The 12,792-nt window shown below is 38.0% G+C and overlaps 1 protein-coding gene across 5 annotated transcripts in view; it reads left to right on the top strand.

Annotated features, from left to right (window-relative positions):
• The window catches only part of LOC141960198 (bifunctional heparan sulfate N-deacetylase/N-sulfotransferase 3), a 73,393-nt gene that overhangs the window by 40,318 nt on the left and 20,283 nt on the right, over positions 1-12,792 (top strand). For all 5 annotated transcript variants that reach the window (XR_012633573.1, XR_012633574.1, XM_074905171.1 and 2 more), the window contains one exon: positions 611-739. Coding sequence is in view for 3 of the 5 variants with exons in the window: in XM_074905171.1 (XP_074761272.1) it covers positions 611-739 (129 nt within the window). In the remaining 2 variants the exon portion in view is untranslated. The remainder of the gene's footprint in view (positions 1-610; positions 740-12,792) is intronic.

The raw sequence follows: 12,792 nt of genomic DNA, 5'->3' as shown, positions 1-12,792 counted from the left end.
AGCAAATCTGTCTTATAATGTGAACATTATTGGCAAAAATCATCGTGTGTCAGTGTAGAATTATTATTGGGGGTGAAGCCCAAGCCAAAAAAACCCTTTCAAATTCCAGTTTAAATTTACAACAAAACCATCATTCAAATTAAAAGTAGAACTGATTAATGCCTTATAGACTGATAAAATTTCAGATTATGTTTCAAATTATTTTAAAATTTTAGAAATCTTTGATGGCCAGACTTCAAATACTTGATTTTATAATCAGGTGTTACAGACAAAATTATCTTGAGGAGGTTGCTGAATTTTAACTTACTGACTGAGATCAATCTCTAGTGTCAAACAAAATGTGATGAATTTTTGGACCTTATGATTTCACGGATAATAAAAATGTTGTTTCTTTCAGTAAGCGCTATTTATTGATCTACCAGTGTATTAATTCAACTAGATCATTTTTGACTTCTGGGAAAGTTGTGACGCCAAATCTACCCAGCAATTATCACAAAGGAACATTGCTAGTTATGTGTTGCTTATCTGGCATTCATTACCTCATTAGAAGTATAAACATTTTTGCTTTGTGAATTTCTCTTGAATATTTTTTTTTCTTAAATAAATTCAGGTGCTTCCTAGGCAAACTTGTGGCTTATTCACCCACACAATTTTCTATAAAGAGTATCCTGGAGGCCCAAAGGAACTAGACAAAAGTATTCAAGGAGGAGAGTTGTTCTTCACAGTGGTTCTCAATCCAGTAAGTACAGTGTCATTTTGAAATGTTTTTTTAAAAATTAGTTAAAGGAGAAGTTACTGAATGTTTCAAGGCTAATCATCTGGGTCTCCCAAATAGTAACGATTAGTCACAGTGAGCTCTCCTGCTTTTTCTTAATTTAAGATCTGATATTACGTGTGTTCTATCAGTTGTACAAAGATAATCTCTATTTTCTTTGACAACAGTTTTCTTGGTAGTGCAGTAGTAGCAAACTTTCTTGTTCTTTACTTTTGCATGAATAAAGAACCCTGAGATTTAATTTTTTTTAAAATTTAAGAATTAAGAACTCATATTACTATGAGACGAGTATCTCAGGTGAAGTCCATTTTCTGGCTCTTCCAAATTCATAATCAGAAATGTTGGAAGTACTCTAATTGGTGTGAGAAAGTTGCAACCAAGGATTGCTTGTGCTTAAATCTGTTTTGAGAATTTTCATTTGCTGATTCATAATAGCTTCAAAGAAAAGATCCAAGTAAGTGAACTACATAGTTAATAGATCTTCTTAACATTTCCTTTATCTTTAATGGAAGAAGGAACAACAAACAAGGCTATGAAACTACAGAATACTGGCAAAAGAGAACAATATAGTACTTGAAAATGGTAGGGGATTAGGTCAGTTGCATCAAAACTGACCTTTTAGACAAGCATTTAGGCGAATTTTTCATCTGAATTCCAAATGTAACATATAAATAAAATTTACCCATTTTAGACAAATGTAATCACAAACATTCATTTTTTCAGAACGCCAAAGTGAATATAACGTATTTCCACTCAAATCCTTAGGAATAATAGCCTAAATATTTTTGTGCCATTTTTGAATCTTCCATAATTTAATGGAAGTCCAAATGAGAAAAGCTTCTGTCAGCTACTTTAGCAATTTATATGCAGATCTGGTTTTCAAGCCTCACATTCTTTCAGGCTGTAGTTTTGGTTCTTTGAGAGCAGTTACTGTCTTTTGTTCTCCTTTTTCATGTTCACATATCAGAATTAGGAAGTAAAAACTTCACTTCCTCAGCACACATGTGGTCTCCCTTTTAGAGGATGACAGTAGTCCCAGTTCTAACTTTGAGGCTATATGTCATTTCAGGCACAGCATGTTAACAGAGATGAGACCTGGAAAATTGCTCAGATGGAGGGTATTAGTACCATAGCAATGCTTTGGCAATATATGGATCTTAACTAAGAGTTACTAGCTTAACAGATCATACTTAGAGGAAGACATATAGTACAACATTTTGAGTCAGGATGAACTGTATTCCATATTTAAACACTACCACAACTTAGCCAAAAACTACTTTACTGTCTTAGAACAGTAGGAAAACAGCAGAATTTAGTATGGTTGCTCAAGGTGTCAGCCTTTCAAATTAAAAGAATTAAGAGAATGGAGGGGAAGACAAGCAGTGAAACAATCATGATTATTGGTATTAATTATAGAAGTTGGATCGTGTCTGCCTAACAGTCTTGAATGTGAGTACAGTAATGTCCTTTTATATATTACAATTAGATCTTTGATTTATGCATTGCAATGTCACTGATCACCTTGTTCTGAGAAATATACTAGCCCCAATACAGTACAGGCTAAAAGACTAAAAAAAAAAAATGCTCTTTTTTCTAAATACAACTGTAAATTAATATCAGACCAGAATTTGCCCAAGACAAATTGTTGCAATCCTTTTTAAGGATTGCCTTTGAAAAGATGATACGTCTGGTTTTAAATATCTGCTTATAAACAGTTTCTAAAGTTCTAAGCATTAGCCTGGCATGTAATCAATTTAAAGATTATGGTTTGCATCTTTGTGTTTTTTAAGTATTACATGTATTTATACCATAATTTGCAAGTCAGAGTTGGGAAAAAATTAGGCATTAAAATGAAAACTAAGTAGCTTTAGGAATTTGTCTAATGATGAAGTGGCATTTTGGATTTCATAAGCTTTTCTGTGTTTTCATTAAAGTTGCTGGGATTTCTTAATGTGAAATGCCCAGCTTTTCAGAGGATGCAAAAATTCCGTTATGAGGCATTTTCTAAATGTTATTTTTCACTGATATAAAACTACGAAGAAGAAACATTACTTAGGAATCACTACAGTGTCAGCTAAATAATACTTTCAACAATGACTACATAAATATTTAGTTTCCAAAAATGGAAAATGTGGGTGTAAATTAAATGTAAATCTTAACAAAGGCCTTCACTACATTTCCTGGCTTAATTTGGATAAATGATCTTAGGTGAATATAGTTTCTAAGGTGTAAGTTACTAGGCTGAGGCTTTAGAAACTGAATACCCTACACTGAACTAAATGCCCCTAAGAATAAAGCCCAAAATTTCTTTGCAGTTTGGCTGTGTAATGGTAGCTATTCCCAAGACAGGCTCTGCTTCCTTATAGTATGCTAGATCAACCACAATCTGCATAATAAACCACAAAAAACCACACATGTGCAGCTGTAAGCTTTTGACATGAGAACCAGCATTACTGCCCTGTTCCCAGGGCATGGTACAGTCAGAAGTCCTGCAGGTAAGAAAAGCATCAGGAAATCCTGCTCTGCAGATGATCTCTGCTAGTTATAGTTTGAATGGAAATGAATAGTTGGTTGTTGGAGTAGCTAATCTTGTGGTTAGCAAGCTGTATTTATGTGATCTGCATTTATATCCCCACACTGCTGGTTTGATAGCGATCTGATGATGGCTGTAAAGTGATATTGACAGCTGTGCCCATTGTGTTTGTAAGTCATCAAGAATGCTGAAGTGCCACCAAGCTGAAAAGAGCCTAAGTAGTAATATAACATACTATCTACTCTCCCAATAATATTTTGTGTGTCTGTCTTCTGTTAAAGGTCTTGCTGACTTCAGCAGCCCTTAGGCGAGATTGTACTATATCAGGATCTTGCACAAAATGTTTTACAAGAAGAAGAAAAAAAAAAAAAGAAATCTTCAGCAACCCTGCCTTCTTAATATACCGGCATTATTTTCCCCACATTATCGGTTGAGTGATTGACTTAGTGTGAGTCACACAACGTCCCTCTAATTTAGCCAGGGAATTCTGTAGCAAAGCCACAAGGAAAACATGCATTGTAGAAGTCTTTAGTGATGAGTGTCTTATCCAGTCAGACAGCTCTATATCTTTGTTTTATTATTTCACATTGTTACTATTTTTCTTAATACTGTACTGACTTGAAAACATTTTAGGAAGTATTTATCCTGATAAACTTGTTAGAATCTTCAGTGACTTTAGATTCATCTATCTCTGTCTGCAATATTCAGTGAAGTTCTTGGATTAATAAAACAAAGTTCTGTTAAACACTTCTTAGAATGGAATTGTACCAGTATCCTTAATACATCTTGGAAATGATGAAGGAAGTGAGCAACTGGATTTTGAATTATATATAATGATGAGGTAGATATAGACACTGCCATCAACTGTATCATATCTTCTCAGGTTGGCTAGCAAGTCTGTCAATACTGACAAGGCTCTATCAATACCTCTGAACCACTCTAAAAATAATTAGATCTAAGAACTGAGCCAAAGTAAACATAGCTGAACATGCCTTTATAAAAACTATTTGAATATTCCTTTCTGTCTGCCACTGTATATTTTCCTCATCTGCAACTAGAAACATACATATTGCTTCTTTATGAAAATATGTCTGTGCTAATTATTACTCTGTGCCATAGTCGTTGTTTCTGTAGGTAGCTGATGTGGAAGATGTACCATAAAATAAGCTGAGGAAGAACTGAGACTAGAATAGTTCAAAAAACAGTGGTATAATGAAATTTTTGGAGACCTAAGTTACAAATGAGCTGCTTCTAGCTTGCACGTGTTGCAATAGATTTAAGTCCCCAAACTTGATTAACTGAGTAACTAAGGCTATCTACTGCTAAATTATTTGTTTGATATATAACAGTACTGTTCAATTAACGGGAACATAACAAATCTGGCTGTCTTTGTGAGTAGCTATACATGTTACGATAATACATATACATAAAGGCTATACACCCTTCATCTTTCCAGGAAAAGAAAAAATTCTGACGGGAACAGGATTCTGCTAAGACAGCACTGCATACTGCAGCATTTCTCCGATGATGTACATGTTCTCCAATGAGAGCAGCTAACAGAGATGAGCTATTGGAGTGGCTATTGCCAGATGAGCACTTGTGTGGTGGGTTGACCCTGGCTGGACACCAGGTGCCCACCAAAGCTGCTCTATCACTCCTTTCCTCAGCTGGACAGGGAAGAGGAAATATAACGAAAGGCTTGTGGGTCAAGATGACAGTAAGAGATCACTCAGAAATTACCATCACAGGCAAAACAGATTTGACTTGTGGAAACTACCAATCAAATAATAGCATAATAAGAAATAAAACCAAATCTTAAAACATCTTTCCCTCACCTCTCCCTTCTTGCATTCAACTTTACTCCTGATTTTTCTTTACCTTATCCCCCACCAGTGTCGCAAGGGGACAGGGAACAGGGATTGCAGTCAGTCCATCACATGTTGTTTCTGCTGTACCTTCCTCCTCAGGGGGAGGACTCCTCACACTCTTCTGCTGCTCCAGCGTGGGTCCCTCCCACAGGGTGCCATCCTTCAGGAACAGACAGCTCCAGCGTGGGTCCCTCCCACAGGGTGCCATCCTTCAGGAACAGACAGCTCCAGCATGGGTCCCCCATGGGGTCACAAGTCCTGCCAGCAAACCTGCTCTAGCATGGGCTCCTCTCTCCACAGGGCCACAGGTCCTCCCAGAAGCCTGCTCCAGCGTGAGCTTCCCATGGGGTCACAGCCTCCTTCGGGCATCCACCTGCTCTGGTGTGGTGTCCTCCCCGGGCTGCAGGTGGAGATCTGCTCCACCGTTAACCTCCACGGGCTGCAGGGGCACAGCTGCCTCACCATGGGCTGCAGGGGAATCTCTGCTCTGGCACCTGAAGCATCTCCTCCCCCTCATTTTTACTGACCTTGGTGCCTGCAGAGTTGTTTCTCTCACATATTCTCACTCCTCTGTGCCTTCAATTGCTCTTGCACAGCTTTTTTTTCCCCATTCTTAAATATGTTATCACAGAGGTGCTACCATCGTTGGTGATGGGCTCAGCCTTGGCCAGTGGCAGGTCCAACTTGGAACCAGCTGGAACTGTCTTTGTCAGACATGGGGGAAGCTTCTAGCATCTTCTCACAGAAGCCACCCCTGTAGCCTCCCCACTACCAAAACCTTGCCGTGCAAACCCAGTATGACTTGAACTTCCCTGATTTTATGTAACCCTTGAAAGCAGGGTAGAGTTCCATAGGGGTTTGTTTTTCACACATCTCCCAGCTGTATAGAGGATCCTGTACTTTCCTCATACACATCTGATACCATCTGCTTCTGTAGACAGCATGCTGCACTAGATAAACAGGCCAAACACAGGACAGACCTACTAGTTTGGGGCTTTTTTAATACGGAAAAGCTTATTGTTTTTCTAAGTGCAAAGTTTCAATAATAAAAATTCATGAGGCAGATCAAAAATATGAAATGGAGTATATCTTATCTGCTTTCTACCACTTCTTTAGATTTTATTCCTAAAGTTTATTCCAATTTGTTAATCTGGTTTAGTTTGCAAATGATGGAGAAGGTATGTTTTGATTCTAAAATCCAAATAATCTAGCAAAGCAAAATTTTCCTAATATATGACTTCAGCTTGGATGAGAGACATGGCCTAAAACAATACTGTATGCTTCTCCTTTTCTGGTATCATCAGTAAAAGTTAAGGTGTCCCAGTTTAACTTTGCAGAAGGCATACATAATGCAGTCCTAAAATATCCTTTGAACTGTGGAAGATACAGATCAGGAGCTTTGCTATCCTACAAGATTAATGTTTAAGGAAAAACGATTCATGAAAATCTTCCATACCTTTTCTGCCCCCAAGAAAAACAAACTGAACAGATTACAATAACTGCATTACATGCACTTCCTTACAAAGTACTGTGTGTCTACAGATCTAAAGAAAAGGGAAAATGCCCTACGGAGAGGAATTTGGTGAAAGCCTTCAAATGGTTGACAGCCCAACAATGAAGCTAATGTGTAGCCAGCTGAGTGTTCTCCGTATGGTTACAGCAGTACTGATCAAGAGGGAAGACTGTTAACAGTTTAGGCCCTGTGTCTGATTGATCTTAAAATAATTGTAATCTTTGTATGCATTCAGTTCTAAGTATTATTTTCCTCTAGTTTTTACCTCTCCCAAGTTACAGTGAGCAGAGCTGTTATTAAGCTAATTGACTTGCAGCAAGGGAGAAATTATCTTCTTTAGCACTGAAAATGAGAGGATTTATATGAGCATCAGCAGAACCTACTATATGTTAATGTGACCCTGAACAAGATGAATAGTCAGGCTTTGGGACTACAGAGAAAAATGCAAAAACCAAAGGCATTCAGGCTCAAATCCTCCTTTTCTGTCTGTCCTGCTTTGCACAACCTCATATTTAATGGTACCGAGTGTGAGAAGCAGGAAGGATGACAAACATGTTATGAAGCCCACTGATATGCAGGCACCTCCCTGAGCTCTGATGTGTGGAGTTTGTTGTTGGCATCCCATGGTAGTGCCACTGGGAGCATAGCCTGGCCTCTCCCGTGGGCTGGTTCAGTTTGGCAGGCTTGGCCCACTTCATGGGTGAGTGAGAAAGGCAAGAGTTTCATCTCTTCCCTGCCCTGTCATGTCCATTTTAGGAACTCCTGGGAGCTCCAACAATAGTTTGGGGAATTGCCATGAATTGGGGCAGGGGGGAAGTCAGTTTTGCCCAACATTTTGATTCCAAAATACAAGTATTCCTTGTCTTCCTATCTGTTCTTCAAAATCCACCCATAAAAGCCAGACAGAGTCTGGTATTTTGTGGGTGGAATAGACAAAATATAAAAAATCCTAAATGAAGAGGCAACAGGGAAAGGCTGCAGAACAGACAAGATTACCTATCTCATTAGAGGTGCATTGAAGTTGTGGGCAGTAAAAACTACCCTTCTATGATTCTTCAAAGTTTTCAAATGGAAAGCCTTGTACTAGTGGTTTACAGCTACTAGTGAAGCAAGTCTTTTGGATGTTACTGCCAGTTGGGAAGTTGAGTCACAAGGGTAATGAGCAGTTTACAGAGAAAGGCAAAAAATATTTGTGCAACAGCTGAAAATAAACTGAGGTTTCCTGACTGTCAGATTAATAATTCAGAACTACACCAATTATGTAATTTTGTTTCATTTTTATAAATCTTCCCTGGCTCCATATATTTGTAGTGGAGACACTGCTAAGTAAATCAAATTCAACTAGTTGGCTTGTCTTTGCAAGTGGGCAGATTCATGGCAGCTGTGAAGCCAGCAGAACAGCCTCAGAGCGAAAAAGGGACTTAGAAGCTGGAATCTCTCTGTAGTGGAATCAAACACAGCTTTTCTGGTAGTGTACAGGTCTAAAAGGAATATTTTTCAACTATTAAAAATACATATTCAAGTCTAGACTGCAATCTAATGCATTATTCTATCACTTTGTTAGTCTAATAGAGCAAAACCAGCTGTTGCTGAGTCTCTGAATACCTGAAACAAAACTGTTCTGAGTAACATGGAGACAGTATCAGAACTGCAAACAGTGTGCACAATGCCAAATTAATTGGAATATAGGTGTTCTGAGAGTTAGACATACTCTTGTGGCCTGTAAACATTTGTTCAGTAGCTAAAATATCAGCAATATACTAAATTGGTAATGCATCTGCTTCTAGTGCCTAGGAGAGATCACATAATTAATTGTCAATCATAATTTAACTTCATTTTAAAGTGGTGTGCTTAACTTCATTGAGTTGGGAGGCCTCAATGCTGCCTTTTAATGTTGTTGCACAGATTGGAGGGTGACACAGTGCCCATGAAAAAAGTACCTTGGTGACTGGTTTAATAGTATGAATTTAGTCAAGTTAGATTGCCTGCAATAGATTTGTATATGGTAAAAATCAGAAGACATGTCCAGTCTATAAGAAATGGTTATTACTGATTTTTATTTTTTTTTTTATACCAGCTCTTCTAGTTCCAGATTTGAAATGCCAGAATGATAATAAATCTGTTCAACAGCATCAGTGTCACTGCAAGTCTTAGTCCTTCCTTGGCTTCCCTGATGCTTGCCAAAGATGCTTGCCAACCTCTGAAAAGGGAGTCTTCTCTCTGCTCTTGGGTTACAGCACAATCCTGACAGCCTAGTGCAGTGGTCTCCAAAGAGGCGTGCACAAGATGATCCAATTGGGTGTAGGAAGAAAATATTGGAACTTCAGTTAGAAGAATATAATTTATAAATAACTATACATACATTGGGGGGGGGGGGGGTGCTCAAAAAATTTTTACTGATAGGTGTGCATGACCAAAAAAGTTTGAAGACGACTTGCTTAGTGGACTGGTGTTCTACAGGCTTTTTACTGTTCTTTTGTGCTTAATTTATTTCACTCTGCTGTAGACATTGCCACTTCTTTCCTTTCCTGCATTATTACTGTAACTGAAACCAAATTGAAAAGTCCTCCTGCTGCGGTGCACCATTACGGAGGTATAAACAGAAAAGGAGTATGAAGAAGAATAATAGTGAGGTGTAAGTGCAACCTATTCATCTGCAAAATGTTTGTGTAAAATGGAGTTTGAATGTGAAGCAAAGTACATTTTGCTTGTCAGGATATATGGAGGGGAGAGGGAATATATGCAGGTTGCCCAGCACAAAAATATCAACTCTGCTGCTTTCTATGAGAGCAGCTAGTCTTGCTCACCATAAATATTTTCTGGGTAACTAGTTGCATCTTTTTCATTTTGTTTGTTTGTCAAGATTTCTCTGTTCTTGATACATAAATTAGATCATGCTGGTTCATCTTTTCCTGATTTGTATGATTTAAATACATTTCCCAATTAGAGGCAATAGCTTCTAGGTCAACAAATTATAGAGTTGAGACTGAGACTGAGCTGCTGTTATTAGATAGTAAGGAAATATGCACCACAGAATGAAAGCTAAAAGCTGTTTCTCCTGAGTGCTTGTCATTTGCCTACATCTCTGCAGTACTAGTCAGAATCCCAAATAAAATCAGAGCTTGGAAGAAGAGCAGAACAGAAGTAGCCTTCTGCCCTTTCGTTCTGATGAAGGAGGGGTGCAGAAATGCTGAGGAGAAGTTGAAAGGAGCAGGTCATACAGCTGCCTATAAGGCTCTCTGAGAAGGCAGAGTAAAGCACCTTTGCTACCCTGATCCAAAGACGGGTGGAAGCAAGAAAGGAGCTGCTGCCCAGAGGCCAGATTTAGTCCCAAACCATCATTTTAAAAATCGTCTGCATTCCATTTCAGTCCCCTCATGAAAGATATTAAATCCTGTGGAGAGTGTGCATTGAAGTGCAACCAAGATGATAGTTTGTTTATGAGGAACAGCTTAAAAGGGTGATCCTTCTTGCACTGAGATAAAGAAAATGCTGAGATGCCCTGAAAGAAGTTATTTTAGAAGAGGGGTGGAAATAATAAAATCAAGTAAACTCTTTTTAACTGAAAGGGAGGCTAAAATGCTTGTTAGAGTAAATATAAATCCATTCATAGCTGCTTCCCTTTTGAAGAAGGAATAAAGAAATATATAAAGCTCTGTTTATATTTTACAGCATTTCCCTGAGGTGGAAGGTTATTGAACAAATAGTGTTATTTACTAGATCTAGTCTTCTGAGATGCCCGCAAAGGATTCCTTTTGTATCTCCTGATCTGTGTTTTTAAGAGAATAAATCTTTAATAGTATAGTGTGTGCTAACTATTAGTTGGCACAGAAAGAGTCATCATTCTCATTAGTTAGAACTAGTTTGAATGAAGCAGAATGTGGTATGATAGAGCAAAACAAAGCATCATAACTCAATAGGTAAGGCAAAAAAATAATGATGTTTTGTCTTCGTGTGAAACTGCACACCTGCAAAGGGAGAGGTAATGATACAAGTTTCCATCCTTCTGCACAGCTTGGTGGGAAAGCAGGGAAGTGGGTAGCAGCACACCATCCCCTGCAGCTGGGCCAGTGCCAAGGTGAAATCCCTTAAAATTGCACTTGGATATCATTTTCTCCCTGTAGTCAGGGAAACCAGAGGATCAGCTTAATACATCTCTCCCAGTGCCGTGACTGCATAGCTGTTGTCGACAAACTCGCGGGAGTGAGCGGCTGGCAGGTTGGCATCACGTACCGTGAGCCACCTCTCCTCAAGATCCCTAGCGTACAAAGTGGGCCAAGATCCTTCTTGGAGAAACGTGAATGCAGCCATTGCAGCATCACGCTCCTGTTGGTTATACAAGCTGCTAGCTTAGTCTGCAAAGACCTTTTGCAACTGGAAACAAGAGTAAGTAGTTCTCCAGTTGGATCAGGTGAATTAGGCCCTGGATCAGCAATACTTCATTGTTCATACTATGAAGCACAGGATTGTAGCTTGATGATTTTACACAGGTAGTGGTAGTGATTTTACTAGGAATTTGTACAGTGTCAACAGGAAGGGAAATACTTTCCTTCAGTTTTCCTGGAAGATAGTCTCAGCTGATCTGTAGTATTTTTGATGTCATGTAGAAATAAAGGAGACCTTTTCTACAATGTAAAGTTGTATGTTAGAGTCTGCATTTTGTGACACTAAGTAACAATTTGGTTACACTTCTTTACAAGATTTAGTTATTTTCATTTTAAACAAGCATTTATCACCTTTCTTTTTCTCATAAATAATTAACCATAAAGTATTTGAAATAAATAAAATAAATAAAATGAGAGCCAAGGTCTCTGATATATTTTTCCCCTTTGTTGACACAGTTTCATATGATGGAAATTATTTATGATAATCCGTCCAATCAGTTTTTCAGCCTTCACTCAGACATTCTTAAAATTAAGTGATACTCTTCATGGAAAGAATAATACATATTTTCCTGAACTAGCAATCTTTTAGTTTTCTTGCTTTTTCTTCCATTGCAGTGCTGTGGTTATTGGCATGTAAGGAGTTACCGGGAGGTCACCTGACATAAATGTCAGAGGTCAACCCACATGTAGGAAAGAAAGAGGCTGTCAAGAAAACAAGTTAACCTTTTTTATGGAAACCCTCTGATTGTATCTTTGTTCAGAGTAACATAGGCCTGTGGCCAGTCTGTTGCTGCTTTGAGAACTGAAATAAAAACGGAAACTTGAAAAGGTTATACATTTAACAAAATGCTTTTTATTGGTTGCCTAAAAGGGGAGGGGTTTGTTTTTTTCAGTCTCACTCCTATCTGAAAAGAAAGATTGTATCCTAATGATTTATCAGTGTATATCTTCTAATTTTACTTGAGTCAGACAAACTGAAGCCCTCAGCTTACTTCATAAGCCAAGAGGTGTCACCAAATGACACTATTAAATAAACACATTTTCTGTGTCCATTCACTGCAAGTTCTTTGTAGTGTTACAGTTAGGTGTTCAAAAATAGACATTCGGTAGCTTTGAATGTTCTATATCAAAGGAAGCAAGTGGTTTAAATACTCTGAAACAAAAGAATACAGCTGTAGATTCCAGTTTTTCATTCTTCTTTTTTTTTTTTCCTTTTTTAAATTGAAGGCTGTCATTCCTTTACAAAATATTAACTTCAGTTCCTGAACTAATTTCAGAATTATAGCCATGATAAGCCTTTTATTTTAAAGTGGCTTACATCAAGTTTTACTTTAAATAGAAATTGCCCATTCATGGCATTAGCAGATTTATTTATAAAAAGAGTCATGTTTCTAATTTTTTAATGGAAATCAGTCTGGAGAATTTATCTTGGGAGAGTTATCCTATTTAAAAAAAAAAAAATTTGAAAAAAAAAAAATCACTGCTAGAGAGGCAATGGTTTGCAGATTTTAGTGTGTGAACAAACTGTTCCATCAGTGAAAAATTGCTTTGAAAATGGATCATTTTGCAAAACAGAGATTTCAGTCTTCGGCTCTTCCTCCATCCCTGAGAGACCATCCTTGACGTTTGTGTATTCCTGATCTGCTCATCAGCACAGCTTACGTGCATCCAAATATGCCCTTCCTCTGAGAAACCAGGGCAAGCATTTCTTCCATTGG

This window comes from Athene noctua, chromosome 4 (assembly GCF_965140245.1).
Source record: "Athene noctua chromosome 4, bAthNoc1.hap1.1, whole genome shotgun sequence".
NCBI classification, from domain to species: domain Eukaryota; kingdom Metazoa; phylum Chordata; class Aves; order Strigiformes; family Strigidae; genus Athene; species Athene noctua.
The sequence above is the reverse complement of the archived record's forward strand: the minus strand, read 5'-3'. Positions and strand labels throughout refer to the sequence as shown.